Source organism: Heptranchias perlo, chromosome 44, assembly GCF_035084215.1.
Source record: "Heptranchias perlo isolate sHepPer1 chromosome 44, sHepPer1.hap1, whole genome shotgun sequence".
Classification (NCBI taxonomy): Eukaryota; Metazoa; Chordata; class Chondrichthyes; order Hexanchiformes; family Hexanchidae; genus Heptranchias; species Heptranchias perlo.
Window position 1 is genome coordinate 5,787,603 of NC_090368.1, and position 23,152 is coordinate 5,810,754.

Consider the following 23,152-nt stretch of genomic DNA (forward strand, 5'->3'; position numbering starts at 1 on the left):
TTGGTCAAAGAGGTAGGTTTTAAAGGAGCGTCTTAAAGAGGTTTGGGAATTTTAGAGCTTGGGGCCTAGACGGCTGAAGGGACGGCCGCCAATGGTGGGGCAAAGGAAATCAGGGATGGACAAGAGGCCAGAATCGGAGGAACACAGAGATCTGGGAGGGTTGTAGGGCTGGAGGAGATTATAGAGTTAGGGAGGGGCGAGGCCGAGGAGGGATTTGAAAACAAGGATGAGAATTTAAATTCCGGGCGTTTGGTGCTTTAATCAACCACTCAAGTGATGGGTGGCCTGGACCTCATATTTTATTCTGTGTTCAATCCCTGCATCTGTGGGAGAATCCAAAACTAGGGTCCATAAATATAAGATCGTCATTAATAAATTCAGTAAGGAATTCAGGAGAAACTTCTTTACCCAGAGAGTGGTGAGAATGTTGAACTCTCTACCACATGGAGTGGTTGAGGCGAATAACAAAGATGCATTTAAGGGGAAGCTGGATAAACACATGAGGGAGAAAAGAATAGAAGGATATGCCGATAGGATGGGAGGAGGCTCGTGTGGAGCATAAACACCGGCAAGGACCAGTTGGGCCGAATGGCCTGTTTCTGTGCTGTAAATTCGATGAATGCTTGCACAAAAAAAAATCAGAACCCACTCGAGCAGTGGGCAAAGTGCTTTAAAAATTTTTTTTTTGCCGGTTTGGGAGGGCAACGCAGTGAGTGATTTATTTGAAACCCCTGTTTTTGTCTCGAAACCAGGCAGCATCAACAAGTACAAAGTGAAGTTTGACAACAAAGGGAAGAGCCTGCTGTCGGGAAACCACATCGCCTACGACTACCACCCTTCGGCCGACCGGCTGATGGTGGGGAGCCGGGTCGTTGCCAAGTACAAGGACGGCAACTCGGTCTGGCTGTACGCGGGAATCGTGGCGGAGACCCCAAACAACAAGAACAAGACCCGGTAAGTCAGCCCACCGCCGGCCAGTAGGTCAGCGTTGTGGCCGGGATTTCAGTAAACGTGTAACAGTGTGTGAGGGACGTTTTCACACTCTGTGTTCTCCATTAGAGCTATGGTCTAAATGCCAAATGCCCAGCAGCACAATTCTAGATTCCGCCCTTCCAACAACAGCAAATTGCATTGTTATAGCGCCTTTAAAGTGTGAAACGTCCCAAGGCGCTTCACAGGAGCGATAATCAAAACATTGACACCGAGCCACATAAGGAGACATTAGCACAGGTGACCAATCACATGGTAGGTTTTAAGGAGCGTCTTAAAAGGAGGAGAGGCGGAGAGGTTTAGGGAGGGAATTCAAGAGCTTAGGAGCTTGACAGCTGAAGGCACGGCTGCCAATCGTGGGGCAAAGGGAGTGGGAGATGCACAAGAGGCCAGATTTGGAGCAATGAAGAGTCCTTGGAGGGTTGTAGGGCTGGAGGAGGTTGCAGAGATAGGGAGGGGTGTGAGGCATGCTTGGGTTGTGTCTGTAGAGAGCACTGTGAGCTGCGTAACACTAGGGTGCAGTACTAGCAGTTGCACTGGTGGTGCTGGCAGTTTGAGGTGATGAACACATGGAAGTGTATTGAATTCAGCGAGATGTTTCCACTGCTGTTTTGGTACCGATGTGTTAGTGACAGCACTGGTGGCACGGAATAGAGCACAATACACTGGTAAACTTTCAGCGTCATAACAACCTGTGGCTCTTAGAAAGAAAGACTTGCTTTTCTATCGTGCCTTTCAATACCTCAGCACTTCCCAAAGCGCTTTACAACCAATGAAGTACTTTTGAAGTGTAGTCACTGTTGTAAGGTGGGGAAACACGGCAGCCGATTTGCGCAGAGCAAGATCCCACAAGCAGCAACGAGATAATCATCAGATAACCTGTTTTTTAATGATGTTGGTTGAGGGATAAATATTGGTTAGGACGCAGGAAAGAACTCCCCCCTGCTCTTCTTTGAAATAGTTGCCGCGGGATCTTTTACGTCCGCCCGAGGGGGCAGACAGGACCTCGGTTTCACGTCTCATCCAAAAGACGGCACCTCCGACAGTGCAGCACTCCCTCAGTACTGGCACTGGGAGTGTCGGCCTGGATTGTGGGCTCAAGTCTCTGGAGTGGGGGCTCGAACCCACGACCTTCGGACTCGGGCGAGAGAGTGCTACCCACTGAACCAATGGAGAAACTGTATAAAAGCGCTGGGAATTGGCTTGTTGGCAATTTTGGGGTTGTGCATCAGCAGCCGGGATTTTGAGGCTCAAACGTACTCCCAGTTGCACCCCTGCGGATATTGTTCCCCTCCAACTTCTGAACGCAGAACCCGTGGAAATCTCCATTCATATTCTCCCAGTTGCTAAGCCCATGAAGGTCCCAGGCACTATCCCCAGCCTATGCGGAGTTAACCGGGGTGGGGGTGGGGGGGACAACGGGCACAGTAAGAGTGTCACAATTGGCCTCAGCACCCCTGGGCTGGAGTGCGGGGTCGGGGAGAGAGACGGTGGGTGCTGTTGTGATCGCTGTCTGGTGACTCCTGCTGGGAAGTGCGCCTGTGCGCTGTGCGAGGACAGGTTCACGTTTGTCCAAGATGTGCCCTCACTCAAACAGCTTGCTGGCATTCGCAGTCCAGACTCAAACGTGGTTGGGTGCAGAGAGCCAATTGACATCCGTGGATCGCCACCCCAGCACGAGTTGGTATCGTTGGGAGACGAAGGGGGCAAACCACAGGGTATGATGGCAGGGTTAAAACCCCCATTATAGGGTGTGTGTTGACCCACTCTTATCCCCTGAATAACATGTTTTCTGTCTGATATATATGGAGGACACGCAGCATAAAAATAAATGGGCAGGTGATATTAGCCGCACAGCCCGCTGGCCCGTCTCGATGGTTTATTTTTCCATAGCTGCTTTGTGTATCTTGTTTATATCTCAGGTGGGTTGGTTTGCACTCGCTGGTATGGTGAGTTATTGTTAGAGATAGACTCAGCGCAGTGCCTTTGTTCTGTCGGGACCTGCCACCAAGGGAGACTGCCATGTGCCCCAGCGATCCACACAGTGCGGCTGTGCAGCAGCTATTGAGCTCGTCACGAAGGCAATAGGGGAACATATCGGTCAGTGTCAGGTCCCCGATCGCTGCCCAGTGTATGTGGACAGCTCGTGTCGGCTGTGATTTATTCCCAACCCACGCCCATCTCTTACACTTCACCTCCACCATGGCCAGTTGTAGCACGTGGTAGCTCACTCGGCACAGATCAGGGGCTGAATCTGAGTCCTTCCCACTGCCTACATCAGCATTCCACGACTCCACATTGAGTCGTCCGGAGATAGGCTTACCTTGATTTGAACATTCCGTTTTAAATTGTTAGAAATGGAGTGAATTTCGAACTGCACCTTAGAGAGGGCGCAGAGGAGATTTACCAGAAAGGCACCAGGGATGAGGGACTTCAGTTATGTGGAGAGACGGCAGAAGCTGGGGTTGTTCTCCTTAGAGCAGAGAAGGATAAAGAGAGGCGTTCAAAATCATGAAGGGTTTTGATGGAGTAGGCCGGGAGAAACTGTTTCTACTGGCAGGAGGGTCAGTAACTAGTGGACACAGATTTAAAGAACCAGAGGGGGAGATGAGGAGAATTTTTTTACACAGCGAGTTGTTCTGATCTGGAATTCGCCGCCTGAAAGGGCAGTGGAAGCAGATTCAATAGTAACTTTCAAAAGGGAATTGGGTAAATACTTGAAAAGGAAAAGTTTGCAGGGCAATGGAGAAAGAGCAGGGGAGTGGGACTAATTGGACAGTTCTTTCAAAGAGCCGGCACAGGCACAATGGGCCGAATGGCCTCCTCCTGAGCTGTATGATTCCATGAATAAGAGAAAGGTTAACTTGTAATCATTTCTCTTCTCTGCCCCGTTTTACTGTCGGACTGTCATTAGATCTCCAAATTTTTCAATTGTTGGCTTACTAGCACGGTATTTCTAGACCGAGATAGATATTAAAAGAAAAACTGTGTTCCTTAGAGTAGCTGGCCCTATCCCATGGAAGTTAGGACAGTATTGGTTTGGGGAGGGGGGGTGTGGTCTGTCAATATTTGCAGGGTTTCCCCGTCAGATGAGTTTGAAAACTACTGGCCTGTAATGTTAATCTTTGGTTTAACTTTCTTCCCAGCTTTCTAATTTTCTTTGACGATGGTTACGCCTCCTACGTTGGCTTGTCGGAGCTGTACCCCGTCTGCAGACCACGTAAGTTCCCTGTACGACCGTACTCTAAATGCACCAGAGGGGAGCTCCCATTAAATCGAGGAGCAGTAGCGAGGGGACACCAAGCTTTGGGTTTGAAAAACAACTTTATACAGGTGGAGGGAAGGACTGAAAGGGCAAAGAATGAGTCAGTTTTCAGGCTCTGGAAAGAATGGGTTGGAGAGTGAAAGAATTTGCATTTCTATAGCATCTTTCACGATCTCAGGACATCCCAAAGCGCTTTACAGCCAATGAAGTACTTCTGAAGTGTAGTCACTGTTGTAATGTCGGAAACATGGTAGCCACTTTGCGCACAGCAAGGTCCTACAAACAGCAATGTGATAAATGACCAATTAATCTCCTTTTAGTGATGTTAGTTGAGGGATAAATATTGGCCCCAGGACAGCGGGGAGAACTCCTCATGCTCTTCTTCAAAATAGCGTGATGGGATCTTTTACGTCCACCTGAGAGGGGCAGACAGGGCCTCGGTTTAATGCCCCATCCGAATGACGGCACCTCCGACAGTGCAGCACTCCCTCAGTACTGGCACCGAGAATGTCGGCCTAGATTATGTGCTCCAGTCTCTGGAGTGGGACTCGAGCCCACGACCCTCTGACTCAGAAGCGAGAGAGTGCTACCAAGAATCCAAGACTCTTGGAACGACAGAGTTTTCCAGGCAGGGGGTTTTCACACTGAAGAGTGGAGCGATGAATCTTTGATCTCAATATGGGAGGTTTGCAGGGAGGAGGAAGAGAGGCGGCCTAGTTTAGTTTCTGCAATCTTTGGCTGACGGATATACGGACACCTGCTAACAGCCTCCTCCTTTATCATGACTCATTCGGAAGTGACGAAGACCTGGGAAGACATCGAAGATGTCTCCTGCCGGGATTTCATTGAGGAATACATCACCGCCTATCCGAACCGGCCGATGGTGCTGCTCAAGAACGGCCAGCAGATAAAAACGGAATGGGAAGGGACGTGGTGGAAGTCCCGGGTGGAAGAGGTCGACGGGAGCCTCGTCAAAATCCTCTTTCTGGTAAGCTGCTTTTGCCAGTTTGCTGGACGGAGTTCCTCACTGGGAAAACGGAAAGATTTTACTCCCACTCCCCATCCTCGAGGTTCATAGAAACAGGAGGAGGCCATTCAGCTCCTCGAGCCTGTTCCGCCATTCAATTAGATCCTGGCTGGTCTGCATCTTAACCCCATCTACCTAGCTTGCTTCCGTAACCCTTAATACCCTCGCCTAACAAAAAAATCTATCAATCTCAGTTTTGAAATTTCCAATTGACCCCCAGCCTCAACAGCTTTTTGAGGGAGAGAGTTCCAGATTCCCACTCCCCTTTGTGTGAGGAAGTGCTTCCTGACATCACCCCTGAAAGGCCTGGCTCTAATTTTAAGGTTCTGCCCCCTTGTTCTGGACTCCCCCCACCAGAGGAAATAGTTTCTCTCTATCGACCCTATCAAATCCTTTATTCATCTTAAACACCTCGATCAGATCACCCCTTAATCTTCTACACTCGAGGGAATACAAGCCCAGTCTGTGCAACCTGGCCTCGTAATTTAACCCTTTTAGCCCCAGTATCATTCTGGTGATAGTATGGTGGTTATGTTACTGGTGATTCACTAATGTTCGTTAGGGAAGGAGACCTGCCATCCTTACCCTTATATGTGACTCTAGTCCCACACAAACATGGTTGACTCACTGCCCTCTGTAGTGGCCCTAGCAAGCCACTCAGTTGTATCAAACCCACTACCAGCTCAAAAAGACCCACCACCATCTTCTCAGGGCAACTAGGGACGGGTAATAAATGCCGGCCTCATAATTTAACCCTTTAAGCCCCCGGTATCATTCTGGTGAATCTGCGCTGCACCCCCTCCAAGGCCAGTATATCCTTCCTGAGGTGCGGTGCCCGGAACTGAACGCAGGACTCTGAATGGGGCCTGACCAGAGCTTTAGACAATTGTTCAGTTGCTCGTGCCTCGGCTGCCCTCCAGTACTTCATTCTTCACACATGGGCCTGGACAGTGCGTGTCAGGAGGCTATTTGACCATGGTGGGGAGGGGGTTGGCAGACATGACGGCCAACCCAGGTCCTGTCCACACCCAGCGTAAGTCACTAGTTAACGTTGCATTCAGCTTGTCTGATTTACTCTCTGCAGGAGTTGCTGGGTAATGATCCCGAACAGAAACCCTGGCTGATATTCCTCAGTGCTGCGACAAATTCACCAGATAGGTTCAGATGAGGAAGCCCCTTTGGCCCATTTGATTTCTTGAGCCCTTAATGATTTCTGTGCCCCCAAAACCACCACCACCACCCCCCCACCACCACCACCACCCCCCACCACTTCAGGAATATTGAGGCCAATTGTAGTGCCCTTTACTGCCGCCCTGGCTGAGATAAGCTAATTTAGCACAGATTGGGAGATCATTCCCGAGGACCTTCTTCATCTGCATGGCCCAGTCTTGCACTAAGTGATACACTTTACAACTGAGCTACCAGGGGCAGCGGGACTGTCTCCCCTTCCTGAGTGTGGATAGCTAGCAATGTGTGTGGTTGAGTCCCAGCACCACTCTGGCTCCACGCACTGAAAGAAGAAAGGAAGGACTTGCATTTATACAGAGCACCTTTCACGACCTCAGGACGTCTCAAAGCGCTTCACAGCCAATGAAGTACTTTTGAAGTGTGGTCACTGTTGTAACGTAGGAAACACGGCAGCCAATTTGCGCACAGCAAGCTCCCACAAACAACAATGTGATAATGACCAGATCATCTGTTTTAGCGATGTTGGTTGTGGGATAAGTATTGTCCAGGACACAGGGGAGAACCCCCCCTGCTCTTCTTCGAAATAGTGGCCCGTGGGATCTTTTACATCCACCTGAGAGGACTGACGGGGCCCTCAGTTTAACGTCTCACCCGAAGGCACCTCCGGCAGTGCAGCACTCCCTCAGTACCGCACTGGGAGTGTCTGCCTGGATTTTGTGCTCGAGTCCCTGGAGTGAGACTTGAAAGCACAACCTTCTGACTCAGAGGCGAGCGAGCTACCCGCTGAGCCACGGCTGGCACCCGATGCCACGAGGCCCTGTGCCGCCTGCGGCGTGTTTCCGTATTGTGCCCAGTGAGCGTGTTTTCTGTGTAAGAGTGTATATTGTTTTTTTTTCTCTTTCTTTTCCTTTCGCTGAAGGATGATAAACGCTGCGAATGGATTTACCGCGGCTCGACCCGCCTGGAGCCGATGTTCAACTTAAAAATGACCACCGCGTTCCGACAGGGCGGGCAAAGCGGGCAGCAACGTACGCGGCCCAACGTTGGTGAGTCGGTCTTGTCTTTCTGGCAGACTGGGGGGGGAGAAAAAAGAAAGTGAAGGAGAAATAAAGAGGAATGAGCCCTGAGGAGAGAGAAAGAAAGGAAGGACTTGCATTTATATAGCGCCTTTCACAACCTCAGGACGTCCCAAAGCACTTCACAGCCAGTGAAGTACTTTTGAAGTGTAGTCACTGTAGGAAACGCAGCAGCCAATTTACGCACAGCAAGATCCCACAAACAGCATTGTGATAAATGACCCAGATCATCCGTTTTTTTGTGATGCTGGTTGAGGGATAAATATTGGCCCAGGACCCTGGGGAGAACTCTCCTGCTCCTCTTCAAAACAGTGCTGTGGATTATTTCACATCCCTCTGAGAGGGGGGACAGGGACCTCTGTTTAACGTCTCATCCGGAAGAGGGCACTTCTGACAGTGCAGCACTCCTTCAGTACAGCACTGGAGTGTCAGCCCAGATTTTGTGCTCAGCTCTCTGGAGTGGGACTTGAACCCACGACCTTCTGACTCAGAGGTGAGAGTGCTACCCACCGAGCCAAGGCTGCTATTGTAGTTTCCATCGCTCCCACAGCAAGTTTTGAGCACCGTGTAGAGGGCGTGGCAGAGGTTCACAGATGGTACCAGGCAAGAGAGACCTCTGGTGTAAGGAGAGATTAGAGAAACTGGGATCTTTTCAATAGAACAAAGAAAGTTAAGAAGAGACCTGATGGAGGTGAGAGGTTTTGATGGGGTAAAATTATTTCCACTGGGCAGTGAGTCAGTAGCTGGAGGACATAATTTGAAGATTATCAAAAGATGAAGAGAGAGCTTAGGAGAAACTTTTTATGAGGAGTGTTGTTAGGACATGGAACGTCCGACCAGAAACAGCGGGGAAAGCAGAATCCATAGAAGCGTTTAAAAGAGGAGTGGATAAATATTTGACGTAGGAAAATGTAAAACGGTATGGGGAAAGGTAATGGGACTAAGTGGAAAGCTCTTTCAGGGAGAGGGCACAGGAGCGATGGGCCAAAATGTCGCCTCCGCTGCAGTCAGATATTCTCCCTCGCGCTCTTTCTTTCCCGCACGCCCTCGCTCGCTCGCTTTCTTTAAAGGAGAGGCAGCAGTGTTGGTTCTGGAACAGTCAGAGCTTGAGAGTGTATCTGCTGCTGGCCTGCAACTCGTAGCCATCACCTTGCTGGAGTGTCAATTGGTTCTGGTTGGAATGCAAATAAATACACTTCCCATTGTAGGGGGAGAAAAAGGAAGAAGATAAAGAGTGAAACAACTTTTGATTGCGAAACCTTTTCCCAAATCTCTCTTTCTCCAAGGTGCCGTTCGGACGAAGGGTCCAGTAGTTCAATACACACAGGATCTGACCACTAACACGACTCAGACCCCTCAGCTGCTGCCTCCCATCCAGTGTCCCTCGACTCAGCAACTTCCTCCGCCAGCAGTGACGCCTCAGCCCCAATCGCCAGCGGACAAGATGGAGTAAGTTCTTAGCAGAGACAGCGGCAGTGTAAACCGTTTCCACTGGCAGGAGGGTCGGGAACCAGAGGACACCCCGATTTAGAAAAACCAGGAGGGGAGATGAGAAGAACTTTTTGTTCTGATCTGGGATGCAGGCAGCGGGAGCAGATTCAATAGTAACTTTCAAAAAGGAATTGGATAAATACTTGAAATGGAGATATTTGCAGGGGCTATGGGGGAAAGAGCAGGGGGCGTGGGACTAATTAGATGGCTCTTTCAAAGAGCCGGCATGGTGCGATGGGCTGAATGGCAGCCTTCTGTGCTGTATGATTCTATTCTATGATAACGATCTCCTGTGAGTTGGATGTAATACGTGGGATAAATCATGAAGTAGGTTCAGATGAAGATTGGCCCGTTTGACCTCCGTCCACAATTGCGACCCCACTGCCTCCCATTACAACATCCAGCAGTTTATTAAATGAGCCCAGTATCCTGGGTCTCAACCGCCCTTCCTGCTGTCTGACTTAACCTGACCCTGCTGCATCTGCAGGTACTGTTCAGGGTTTACTCTCTCTATCCTGTTAAGTATCTTTCTATTCCTCTGTCAGGTTCCCTCTGAGACTTTGCTGTTGGAGGCTGAAGAGCCCCAGCTTATCACATCTATCCTCGCAGCTCTTGCCCGAGACAGCAGGGACCACTCTTGCTCTCCTCTGGATGGTCCCTTACGTTGTGGGTGGAACATTGGGATTGCCAGGCGAAGAGCGACCGAGGCCTATCTAGTTGGCCTTCTACCATCCCGATGGTCGCATGATACAACGATAATGGAGTTGTTGACTAATCACGAACAATCTCTGGGCATCAGTTAGTCTCCAACAGACCTAGATATGAGGCGAGGAAAACCCCTCAATGGGGAAGAACGTTGGGGACCATAGGCCCAAAGTCACCAAGCATGTTACATGTCCTCACCACGTGTCATGTCTCAAATTACATTGTATTGCACCTTGGAGCTAGGGGGTTAATTAAATTTGATGTTAAAGTATGCTGCTGATGTGGCTTATCTTCAATAAACTGAAGTGGTTGGGGGACAGGGGAAGTAGTTTACTTTTAAAGCTGTACAGTGATACCAGATATTGGCAACTCATCGTGCTCCCCCCACCCCCCGACATTGCAAACTACACAACCCTACAAATGTGTCTGCTCCGCTTATCCCCCCCACTCTGCAATCTCCTCCATTCCTCACCTGTAAGCGTGGTCTCTTACTGGAATATGCTTCCAGATTCCTTACCGAGGTCGCCAATCTTCTGCCCAGGCAGTGGGTATAAGCTGGTCATTTCACTGTGAGTATATCACAGTCGAGCCCCATCCTGTCCTTCCCCGAGGTCCTCACATGCACACCTGCCAGTCGAGGTCACTGGATAGGGAGCCCTGGCTGATTGCTCCCATCCCTCGCCTGGAGATGCTGGAGCCAGTTGTATGTCCGACCCACTGCTGTGCTGACTGAGCTTAATTAACACAGCACAGACCAGAATGGTTCAGTTTGGCTCAGGACTACTTGGCGGGGTACTAAGAAAGACTATAGCGTCTTTTACAACCTCTGGACGTCCCAAAGCGCTTTACAGCCAATGAAGTACTTTTGAAGTGTAGTCACTGTTGTAATGTAGGAAACGTGGCAGGCAATATGAGCAAGAGCCCACAAACAGCAATGTGATAATGACCAGATAATTTGTTTTTAGTTACGTTGGTTGAGGGATCAATATTGGCCCAGGACACACTCCCCTGCTCTTCTTCCAATAGTGGCCATGGGATCTTTTACATCCACCTGAGAGGGCATTTGGGGCCTTAGTTTAATGTCTCATCCCAAAGGCAGCACCTCCGACAGTGCAGCACTCCCTCAGTACTGGTACTGGGAGTGTCAGCCTGGATGATGAGCTCAAGTCTCCGGAGTGGGGCTCGAACTCACAACCTTCTGACTCAGAGGTGAGAGTGCTACCCACTGAGCCACGGCTGACACACTTAACTTACCCACTGAACTGACTGAGGAGCTGTTGTGTTTTTATTTGTTAAAGTTTTGTGACTGCTGTAAATCCGCAGTGAATGTAACTATGCAATTGTCACCGGGTGCCCAGTGCAGCTCCAAGTTAACCTTTAGGCCTGCCTCCTCTCCCTTCCATCTCTCTGCAGAAGTCCAGGAAGTTTGGCGCAGGCAAGGAAACAGGTGGCTAAAAAGAGCACCTCCTTTCGCCAGACGGCCCTGTCCCCTCGAGCAACAGAGCCCGCCGCTGCCCCAGAACCGCCAGCCGTGAGCGAGCCGCCACCTGCCAGCAAACCCGCAGCCAGCCAGCAGTTCAAGTAGGTGGACAAAATGGTGGGTGGGGTGAACAGAATGGTGGAGGGGTGAGCAAAATGGTGCGCAAGGTGGGCATGGTCTGGGGGAGAGTTATTTGGGCAACAACAGCTTGCATTTATATAGCGCCTTTAATATAGTGAAACGTCCCCAAGGCGCTTCACAGGAGCGATTATCAAACAAAATTTGACACTGAGCCACACAAGGAGATATTAGGACAGGTGACCAAAAGCTCGGGCAAAGAGAACTGGTTCAGAATCGTTCCTGGGTGCTTTTTTTAAAAAAAAAACAAGTTGCGTTGTATGATTCCATGGCCTCGCCCGCCCCACAACATCTCTGTAACCTCCTCCAGCCCTACAACCCTCCGAGATCTCTGCGTTCCTCCAATTCTGGCCTCTTGCGCATCCCCGATTTTTATCACTCCGCCGTTGGCGGCCGTGCCTTCAGATGCCCGGGCCCTAAGCTCTGGAATTCCCCCCCAAACCTCTCCGCCTCTCTCCTCCTCCTTTAAGACGCTCCCTAAAACCTACCTCTTTGACCAAACTTTTGCTCACCTGTCCTAATATCTCCTTACGTGGCTCGGCGTCAAATTTTGTTTGATAATCGCTCCTGTGAAGCGCCTTGGGACGTTTCACTACATTATAGGCGTCCTAGAAATGCAAGCTGTGGTTGATTTGCAGAGTACTGAAGCCCGTGTTCCCTTCCAGGTTCGGAGTGCCCCCTCCCGTCCCAGAGAAGGCTGACGGCGCCAACAATTTGCCGCCGTGCAAGATCCTGGACGAGCGAATGCCGGTGGAAGTGCCCTACAAAGCGCCGAGCGAGAAGCTCCTCTACGTCGCGCACACGTGCAACCCCGGCTGCGTGGCCCGCCTGCTGCCGGCGGCCCGCGGCAAATACCGGGGCCGGAACCCCATGCTCGTGCCCCTCCTGTACGACTTCCGCCGCATGACGGCCCGGCGCAAGATCAACCGCAAGATGTCCTTCCACGTGGTGTACAAGGCGCCCTGCGGCCTGAGCCTCCGCAACATGGAGGAGGTCGAGCAGTACCTGTCCGAGACCACCAGCGACTTCATCTACTTGGAGATGTTTTGCTTCGACCCCTATGTCCTGGTGGACCGCAAGTTCCAGCCGCAGAAGCCCTTCTACTACATCCAGGACATCACGTATGGCAAGGAGGACGTCCCGCTCTCCTGCGTCAACGAGATCGACATCACGCCCCCGCCCCAAGTGGCCTACAGCAAAGAACGGATCCCCGGGGAATGCGTCTTCATTAACACCAATGCAGATTACCTTGTGGGCTGTGACTGCACTGACGGATGCAAGGACAGGTAAGACGTGACCGAGGAATCGCCTTAAACAGCGTCCTCGTTGGTCCCCTCGTATCTGTACGGGCGCGATTTATTCTTCTGAGTCTAGTAAGTGCTGCTGCTTCCTTCCCATGCTACAGTGGGTGTAAAGTCCTGCCATTTAGACCAGGACAGTCTCAACTTTGTATTTGAGTGCGTTTCTTTGTATGTACGTTTCTTTGTGCATGTGTGTATGTGTGTCTTTGTTTGTACATGTGTGTATTTGTATGCGCACGTGTTTTGTCTGTGTATTGAGTGTGCATGTTTTGTGTTTGTGTCTGTGTTTTGTGTGCGTGTGTTGTGTCTGTCTGTTGAGTGTGTTGTGCCTGTGTGTGTCTGTGTATTGTGTGTGTTTTGTGCGTGCGCGTGTTGTGTCTGTGTATTGTGTGTGTGTTTTCTGTGCACGTGTGAAGTGCCTCTGTGCAGGGGTATTGTGTGTTTTGTATGTGTGTGTTGTGTCTGTATTGTGTGTGTGTCAGTTTGCCCCATTTTAAAAGCTGCTTTTATCTTAGTTTTTATATTTCCTTCTGAAATATCGTCTTCTCCCCCACCTAAAACTTTAACATCATGGATGTCTTTGCAGGTCGAAGTGTGCTTGTCTGCAGCTAACCATGCAGGCGACTGCCTGCAACCCAGGCGGCCAACTCAACTCCAATGCTGGCTATCAAAACAAACGACTGGATGAGTGTTTGCCCACAGGGTAAGTGACTGACTGAGATGGACGAGGTATCATAAGAAATAGGAGCAGGAGTAGGCCATATGGCCCCTCGAGCCTGCTCCGCCATTCAGTAAGATCATGGCTGATCTTCGACCTCAACTCCACTTTCCTGCCCGATATCCCTTGATTCCCTTTGAGTCCAAAAATCTATCGATCTCAGCCTTGAATATACTCAACGACTGAGCATCCACAGCCCTCTGGGGTAAAGAATTCCAAAGATTCACAACCCTCTGAGAGAAGAAATTTTCCTCATCTCGGTCCTAAATAGCCGACCCCTTATCCTGAGACTATGCCCCCTAGTTCTAGACACTCCAGCCAGAGGAAACAACCTCTCAGCATCTATCCTGTCAAGCTCTCTAAGAATTTTATATGTTTCAATGAGATCACCTCTCATTCTTCTAAACTCCAGAGAATATAGGCCCATTCTACTCAATCTATTATTCACAATATTTAGTAACAATTTAGATGAAGGTATAGAAAGTCTCATATCTAAGTTTGCCAATGACACAAAGATTGGTGGCATTGTAAGCAGCGTAGATGAAAACATAAAATTACAATGGGATATTGATAGATTAGGTGAATGGGCAAAACTGTGGCAAATGTGAGATCATTCATTTTGGACCAAAAAAGGATAGAACAGGGTACTTTCTAAATGGTAAAAAGTTAAAAACACTGGATGTCCAAAGGGACTTAGGGGTTCAGGTACATAGATCATTGAAGTGTCAGGAAAAGGTGCAGAAAATAATCAAGAAGGCTACTGGAATGCTGGCCTTTATATCTAGAGGACTGGAGTACAAGGGGGCAGAAGTTATGCTGCAGCTATACAAAACCATGGTTAGACCGCACCTGGAGTACTGTGAGCAGTTCTGGGCACCGCACCTTCGGAAGGACATATTGGCCTTGGAGGGAGTGCAGCGTAGGTTTACTAGAATGATACTCGAACTTCAAGGGTTAAGTTACGAGGAGAGATTACACAAATTGGGGTTGTATTCTCTAGGGGTGATCTGATCGAAGCTTATAAGATATTAAGGGGAATGGATAGGGTGGATAGAGAGAAACTATTTCCACTGGTTGGGGATTCTAGGAGTAGGGGGCACAGTCTAAAAATTAGAGCCAAACCTTTCAGGAGTGAGATTAGAAAACATTTCTACACACAAAGGGTGGTAGAAGTTTGGAACTCTCTTCCGCAAACGGCAATTGATACTAGCTCAGTTGCTAATTTTAAGTCTGAGATCGATAGCTTTTTGGCAACCAAAGGTATTAAGGGATATGGGCCAAAGGCAGGTATATGGAGTTAGATCACAGATCAGCCATGATCTTATCAAATGGAGGAGTGGGCTCGAGGGGCTGAATGGCCTACTCCTGTTCCTATGTTCCTACTCAATCTCTTCTCATAGGACAACCCTCTCATCCCAGGAATCAATCAAGTGAGCCTCCGTTGCACTGCCTCCAAGGCAAGTATATCCTTCCTTAGGTAAGGAGGCCAAAACTGTACACAGTACTCCAGGTGATGCTCCACCACTTCCTGGGTTTTAACCTAGAATTGAAGATAGCTATCTGCTTTTTCCCACAGTGTAACGGTGGGTGTGAACTGCTTGAACTGTGAAAAGCTCCTAGCAGTATCGTTCTTGATTACGTTCGGGGGTGGGGGGGTGGAGATTGCAGGGCTATGGGGAAAGAGCGGGGGCGGGGGGGGGGGGTGGTGGGACTGATTGGATAGCTCTTTCAAAGAGCCGGCACAGGCCCGATGGGCCGAATGGCCTCCTATGCTGTATGATTCTATGAGAGCATTTTGAGCTATGCAACACTGCTAAATGCCACACAAGCGTTTTGCACATTGTACAGATGTACTTGTTGGGAATTTAGGAATATACAGGACTGCAGTAAGTTATGGTAAGTCAGGCTGGAAATGAACATACATTACTGTACCTGTCCCCTCGTCTCCTGTATCCCTCAACGACTATCACTTAAAAAAAAAACAGATTATCTGGTCATTATCACATTGCTCTTTGTGGGATCTTGCTGTGCGCAAATTGGCTGCCATGCTTCCTACATTACAACAGTGACTACACTTCAAAAAAGTACTTAGTTGGGTGTAAAGCGCTTTGGGACATCCTGAGGTCGTGAAAGGCGCTATATAAATGCAAGTTCTTTCTTTTCCTCCTCTCTCCCAACTTTGTCGCCATCTTGCAAAAACAAGATGGCCATCAACTGAACATGGACAAGGCCACAGGCAGTTTAGCAGCGAATATTAAAATCAGTCCCTCGCACTCCAGGCTTCTCACCCTGCCTGATGCAAGTTTCTCCAGCACACGCATCAGGGCCAGAATGTCTGCAGCTTCTTAATTGACCTTCCCACAAACAAAATGCTCGGGCAGTGATCCACAGCCTGACCCCCTAACTGACCCCACCGTTCTTTTCGAGAATTACGCCTTAACTGGGCACACACCTATACAATACCGCGCAGAACAGGAACAATGTTCTAGACTGGAGAAGCTGGGATTGTTCTCCTTAAAGCGGAGAAGGTTAAGGGGAGATTTAATCGAGGTGTTCAAAATTATGAGGGGTTTTGAGAGAGTAAATAAGGAGAAACTGTTTCCAGTGGCAGGAGGGTCGGTAACCAGAGGACACAGATTTAAGATAATTGGCAAAAGAACCAGAAGATGAGAATTAATTTACGCAGCGAGTTGTTCTGATCTGGAATGCGCTGCCTGAAAGGGCGGTGGAAGCAGATTCACTAGTAACTTTCAAAAGGGAATTGGATAAATATTTGAAAAGGAAAAATTTGCAGGGTTATGGGGAAAGAACAAGAGGGAATGGGACTAATTGGATAGCTCTTTCAAAGAGCTGGCACAGGCACGATGGGCCGAATGGCCTCCAGAGCTGTATGATTATATCTGAGTCCGGACCTGGAACGATACCAGATTAATCCGTGTGTTCCCTCTCTCTCTTTTGCTCAGGATCTACGAATGCAACAAGCGGTGCAAGTGCAACGCGGGGATGTGCACGAATCGGCTGGTGCAGCATGGGCTGCAGGTGCGTCTGCAGCTCTTCAAGACCCAGAACAAAGGCTGGGGCATCCGCTGCCTGGACGACATCGCCAAGGGCTCGTTCGTTTGCATCTACGCAGGTAACCGCCCCGGAGCTACAGGGCCGAACTCGGGTGTTTCCTCTGGTGTTTTTTCTCCCCGGCAGGTGCTGGGGGAAGGCCCCAGAGACGCTGGCTCAGTGGTTCACACTCTCGACTGAGTCAGAAGGTCGTGGGTTCGAGTCCCCACTCCAGAGGCTTGAGCTCTGTAATCCAGGCCGACACTCCCAGTGCCAGTACTGAGGGAGTGCTGCACCGTCGGAGGTGCCGTCTTTCGGATGAGACGTTAATCCCAGGCCTCATCTGCCCCCTCATGTGGACGTAAAAGGCCCCACGGCCACTATTGGAAGAGCAGGGGGAGTGTCTGGGCCAATATTTATCCCTCAACCAACATCACTTTTAAAAAAAAAACAGATGATCTGGTCATTTATCACATTGCTGTTTGTGGGATCTTGCTTTACGTAAACTGCCGCGTTTCCCACATTCCAACAGTGACTTCACTTCAAAAGTTCTTAATTGGCTGTAAAGCGCTTTGGGACGTCCTGAGTTCGCGAAAGGCGCGATATAAATGCAACTTCTTTCTTTTACTGGTTTAAGAAGGTGGCACGATGGGGAGCAGGGGACTGTTGTATTCCTTTCACCTGACGTCTTGGCTGTTTATTGAATTGTGACTTCCCCCAAAGTCTCTGGAGAATTGACACGGCTCCTCTGTTGTGCTGCTTGCAGCAGCCCAGAGTCTTGTGATGCTGTGTTGATGGAAGTTTTGTGTCGACATTGCAGTGGAAAAAAACAATGCGAGAAGCCAGTAGGCTGGGGGGAGGGGGAGAAAGATGCAAGGGTATTTCTGGAGACCGATGTGGCGGAGACATTGAAGAGCCGAGACCAAGGAAGAGAAGCAAGAGATCAGGAAAGACAGTTGATCAAAAAGCACAGGCAGACACTAATGGGAATAAACTGGTGTCAATTCAGTGCTGATATTGAGATTGGACCATTCGGGCAGACAGAAAATCTAAACAGAGAAATATTCAAGAATCCAGAACGCACGGGGGGAGCTGGATAAGATCATCTTTAGGATAGACTTTGGGCAAGAAGTGTACCCCAGAAACGTTCATGATAAATTGGGCAGGGGAGGTGGGGAGAAGTGAAACACTGATTTAAAAACTGAAATGTTGAGTTTATTAATTTATTTTACTGGTAGCTTGTCTCAGTGGGCAGCGCTGTCACCTCCGGGTCAGAGGGTTCGAGCCCTGCTCAAGGACTTGAGCCCATAATCTGCTGCCACTCCCGGTGCAGTACTGAGGGAGCGCTGCACTGTCGGAGGGTGCCGTCTTTGAGATGAGACGCTGAACCTGGTCTGCCCTCTCGGGGATGTTAAAGATCCCACGCAGCTGTTGGAAGAAGAGCAGGGGAGTTCACCCCGGTGTCCTGGGCCAATATTCTTCCCTCAATCAACATCACTAAAAAGCAGATTAACTGGTCGTCTCATTACCGTTTGCGGGATCTTGCTGTGAGCAATCTGGTTGCTGTGTTTGCCTACATAACAACACTGATTGCACCTCGAAGGAACTTGATTGATTCTGAAGCACTGGCGGACGTCCTGAGGATGTGAAAGGCGCTATATAAATGCAAGGTGTTTCCCTCACCTCTCTATTGGTGACACGCTGTCCTACCCCAGATTAACATTGTGTTTCTGTGGCTCCTTTCTGCAGGGAAGATACTAACCGACGACTTCGCCGACAAGGAGGGCTTGGAGATGGGTGACGAATATTTTGCCAATCTGGACCACATTGAGAGCGTGGAGAAGTACAAGGAGGGATACGAGAGCGATGCCAAGTGCTCGTCCGACAGCAGCGGGGTGGACCTGAAGGAGGAGCACGAGAATACCGGCAGCGAGGCCGAGGACTCCAGCTCGGACAGCTCCGACCAGAACTTTGGCAACGACGACGCCTACGTGCCCAGTTCGGTCTGGCGCAGCTACGTTACCCGGACCAAGACCCGGGAGCAGAAGGAGAACGGCTCGGAGGCTGACTTGACGCGGCAGACCAGCCAGGAAGACTCGGGCTCCTGCAAGCTCCCGTTCACGGAGGAGACGGCCAAGAACAAGGTGGCCTCGTGGCTGAGCGCCCTGCGGGTGGAGGACCCCAACCTGGACTCCGACAGCCGGTCCTCCTTCAAAATGGCGGACGGCGCCGATCCCAAGGCGCCGAGGGAAGAGCCGGTCAAGGAAGAAAGTGCCCAGAGCGACCCCAAGAAGACGCCAGCCTCGGCACTCGCCGCCCCCAAGGGCGAATTGCCCCCGCCCAAGAGTGAAGAGGCCTCCAAAGAAGAGCCCAAGCCCGCTGAGGTGCCCATGGACGTTAAACCACAGGGAAAGCAGGAGGTGGAGAAGAAAGAAAACAAGGCTGAGGTACCCGAGATAATTACCATCAAGGTAAGATCTGATCGAGCACATCTGTCTCCAGTGCAAGGAGGCTCCCTGGGGAGGGGAAGGGAGGGGAGGGGAGGGGAGGGGAGGGAGGTAGCTAGCCCAGAAACATCACCAGGGATCACACCATACAATGTGCATGAGGAAGACCAAATGTCCCGTCCATCTGCGAGACATCAAACTGAGGCCATGCCTGCCCCTCACAGGTGGACCTAAAAGATCCCACGGCCACTATTTCGAAGAAGAGTCCTCCCCAGTATCCTGGGCCAACAACCTTAAAAAACAAAACAGATTATCTGTTTCATCTTTCTCATTGCTGTTTGTGGGATCTTGCTGTGCACAAATTGGCTGCTGCGTTTCCTACAATGCAACAGTGACTACACTTCAAAAGTGTACAATTCATTGGCTGTAAAGAGCTTTGGGATGTCCTGAGGTAGTGAAAGGTGCGACTATAGAAATGCAAGTTCTTTCTTAAAAACTACAGTGCATGGTTTCTGAAATATCTCCAAGGTTTTTTCCTCCATGGCCCTACCTAAATTCCATGTCTTGATCAATATTTAAGTGTGGAACCATCTTTATTTGTTCCTAAAATTTGCCTTTCCCCACTTTGAACCTGTGCCCTCTTGGGTTACTTTCAATGATGTGGGACGGGTGGTCTGAAGTGGGTGACGAGGCACCAATGATTGGGCGTCCCACCCATCAGGAGACAGACAGACAGACAGACACACACACGCACCGTACTGGAAAACTGGTTATGGCTATCTTATGACATACGTGTCGCATCTTTGTGACGGTCCCTTTAAAGTTCAGACACTGTGCTTAGTTTAACAGCCGGAATCTTGTACCAGGCTGTAATGTCATTATAGTCTCCCCTTGCGAGGAAGTCCGAAGCACAACTTTTGATTGTGTTCAGCCGTCGTGATTAGGCTCCACGTACCGCTGCCCCTGATGAGCTCAAGTAACTGGGCACAGACTGGGGAGGCCCTCCTGGTCTGTACGGGGTTAAACTACTCGTGGGTGGCAGCCTTGTATAGTTTATTGTTTGTAAATCTGGTTGTCCTCACTTGCTGTTGGTGCAGAGATCCCTCCACCCCTGGTCAGTGCCTCAGAGCTTGATTTCCACACTTTGGCCAGTCAGAGGTTCCAGCTGATGAATGGAGATGGAAATGTGCCTCGATTTGCTGCCCCACTTACTAGGTCAAGTTGGGCGAGTAGCAGGTTATTGGTTGTAATTACTGTGTTAATGTTTGAGAGGAAGAAAAAGATTCAAATTTCATGTCATCTTTTTCCAGAATCCAGAAGCACCCGTTCACCTCAAAATATCATCGTAAGTAGTGATCTGTTCCTTCCTGCTCTCATTCCTTCTTCCTGCTCTCATTCCTTCTTCCTGCTCTCATTCCTTCTTCCTGCTCTCATTCCTTCTTCCTGCTCTCATTCCTTCTTCCTGCTCTCATTCCTTCTTCCTGCTCTCATTCCTTTCATTCCATCGCTTCTTTCCTTTTCTTCCTTCACTCTCTTCCTTCCTTCGCTCCTTTCCTTCCTTCGCTCCTTTCCTTCCTTCCTTCCCTCCTTTCCTTCCTTCCTTCCTTCCCTCCTTCGCTCCTTTCCTTCCTTCCCTCCTTTCCTTCCTTCCTTCCCTCCTTTCCTTCCTTCCCTCCTTTCCTCCCTTCCCCCCTTCTCTCCTTTCCTTCTCTCATTCCTTCCCTCCTTCGCTCCTTTCCTTCCTTCGCTCCTTCGCTTCCTTCCTTCCTTCGCTCCTTTCCTTCCTTCCCTCCTTCGCTCCTTTCCTTCCTTCCCTCCTTCGCTCCTTTCCTTCCTTCCCTCCTTCGCTCCTTTCCTTCCTTCGCTCCTTTCCTTCCTTCCCTCCTTCGCTCCTTTCCTTCCTTCCCTCCTTTCCTTCCTTCCCTCCTTTCCTTCCTTCCCTCCTTCGCTCCTTTCCTTCCTTCGCTCCTTTCCTTCCTTCGCTCCTTTCCTTCCTTCCCTCCTTCGTTCCTTTCCTTCCTTTCCTCCCTTCGCTCCTTTGCTCCCTTCCCTCCTTTGCTCCCTTCCCTCCTTTGCTCCCTTCCCTCCTTTGCTCCCTTCCCTCCTTTGCTCCCTTCCCTCCTTTGCTCCCTTCCCTCCTTTGCTCCCTTCCCTCCTTTGCTCCCTTCCCTCCTTTGCTCCCTTCCCTCCTTTGCTCCCTTCCCTCCTTTGCTCCCTTCCCTCCTTTGCTCCCTTCCCTCCTTTGCTCCCTTCCCTCCTTTGCTCCCTTCCCTCCTTTGCTCCCTTCCCTCCTTTGCTCCCTTCCCTCCTTTGCTCCCTTCCCTCCTTTGCTCCCTTCCCTCCTTTGCTCCCTTCCCTCCTTTGCTCCCTTCCCTCCTTTGCTCCCTTCCCTCCTTTGCTCCCTTCCCTCCTTTGCTCCCTTCCCTCCTTTGCTCCCTTCCCTCCTTTGCTCCCTTCCCTCCTTTGCTCCCTTCCCTCCTTTGCTCCCTTCCCTCCTTTGCTCCCTTCCCTCCTTTGCTCCCTTCCCTCCTTTGCTCCCTTCCCTCCTTTGCTCCCTTCCCTCCTTTGCTCCCTTCCCTCCTTTGCTCCCTTCCCTCCTTTGCTCCCTTCCCTCCTTTGCTCCCTTCCCTCCTTTGCTCCCTTCCCTCCTTTGCTCCCTTCCCTCCTTTGCTCCCTTCCCTCCTTTGCTCCCTTCCCTCCTTTGCTCCCTTCCCTCCTTTGCTCCCTTCCCTCCTTTGCTCCCTTCCCTCCTTTGCTCCCTTCCCTCCTTTGCTCCCTTCCCTCCTTTGCTCCCTTCCCTCCTTTGCTCCCTTCCCTCCTTTGCTCCCTTCCCTCCTTTGCTCCCTTCCCTCCTTTGCTCCCTTCCCTCCTTTGCTCCCTTCCCTCCTTTGCTCCCTTCCCTCCTTTGCTCCCTTCCCTCCTTTGCTCCCTTCCCTCCTTTGCTCCCTTCCCTCCTTTGCTCCCTTCCCTCCTTTGCTCCCTTCCCTCCTTTGCTCCCTTCCCTCCTTTGCTCCCTTCCCTCCTTTGCTCCCTTCCCTCCTTTGCTCCCTTCCCTCCTTTGCTCCCTTCCCTCCTTTGCTCCCTTCCCTCCTTTGCTCCCTTCCCTCCTTTGCTCCCTTCCCTCCTTTGCTCCCTTCCCTCCTTTGCTCCCTTCCCTCCTTTGCTCCCTTCCCTCCTTTGCTCCCTTCCCTCCTTTGCTCCCTTCCCTCCTTTGCTCCCTTCCCTCCTTTGCTCCCTTCCCTCCTTTGCTCCCTTCCCTCCTTTGCTCCCTTCCCTCCTTAGCTCCCTTCCCTCCTTAGCTCCCTTCCCTCCTTCGCTCCCTTCCCTCCTTCGCTCCCTTCCCTCCCCTCCTTCGCTCCCTTCCCTCCCCTCCTTCGTTCCCTTCCCTCCCCTCCTTCGTTCCCTTCCCTTCCCTCCTTCGTTCCCTTCCCTTCCCTCCTTCGCTCCCTTCCCTCCCTCCTTCGCTCCCTTCCCTCCCTCCTTCGCTCCCTTCCCTCCCTCATTCGCTCCCTTCCCTCCCTCCTTCGCTCCCTTCCCTCCCTCCTTTCGCTCCCTTCCCTCCCTCCTTTCGCTCCCTTCCCTCCCTCCTTTCGCTCCCTTCCCTCCCTCCTTTCCCTCCTTCGCTCCTTTCCTTCCTTCCCTCCTTCGCTCCTTTCCTTCCCTCCCTCCTTCGCTCCCTTCCCTCCCTCCTTCGCTCCCTTCCCTCCCTCCTTCGCTCCCTTCCCTCCCTCCTTCGCTCCCTTCCCTCCCTCCTTCGCTCCCTTCCCTCCCTCCTTTCGCTCCCTTCCCTCCCTCCTTTCGCTCCCTTCCCTCCCTCCTTTCCCTCCTTCGCTCCTTTCCTTCCTTCCCTCCTTCGCTCCTTTCCTTCCTTCCCTCCTTCGCTCCTTTCCTTCCTTCCCTCCTTCGCTCCTTTCCTTCCTTCCCTCCTTCGCTCCTTTCCTTCCTTCCCTCCTTCGCTCCTTTCCTTCCCTCCCTCCTTCGCTCCCTTCCCTCCCTCCTTCGCTCCCTTCCCTCCCTCCTTCGCTCCCTTCCCTCCCTCCTTCGCTCCCTTCCCTCCCTCCTTCGCTCCCTTCCCTCCCTCCTTCGCTCCCTTCCCTCCCTCCTTCGCTCCCTTCCCTCCCTCCTTCGCTCCCTTCCCTCCCTCCTTCGCTCCCTTCCCTCCCTCCTTCGCTCCCTTCCCTCCCTCCTTTCGCTCCCTTCCCTCCCTCCTTTCGCTCCCTTCCCTCCCTCCTTTCGCTCCCTTCCCTCCCTCCTTTCCCTCCTTCGCTCCTTTCC

At 50.9% G+C, this 23,152-nt stretch overlaps 1 protein-coding gene across 1 annotated transcript in view; it reads left to right on the plus strand.

Moving 5' to 3' along the window:
• The window catches only part of LOC137306662 (histone-lysine N-methyltransferase SETDB1-like), a 51,524-nt gene that overhangs the window by 18,062 nt on the left and 10,310 nt on the right, over positions 1-23,152 (plus strand). Inside the window, 11 exon segments of the mRNA XM_067976008.1 lie at positions 753-954; positions 4,137-4,210; positions 5,053-5,243; positions 7,390-7,516; positions 8,833-8,995; positions 11,156-11,323; positions 12,026-12,646; positions 13,248-13,364; positions 16,343-16,512; positions 18,180-18,901; positions 20,188-20,222. Coding sequence (XP_067832109.1) covers positions 753-954; positions 4,137-4,210; positions 5,053-5,243; positions 7,390-7,516; positions 8,833-8,995; positions 11,156-11,323; positions 12,026-12,646; positions 13,248-13,364; positions 16,343-16,512; positions 18,180-18,901; positions 20,188-20,222 — 2,590 coding nt within the window.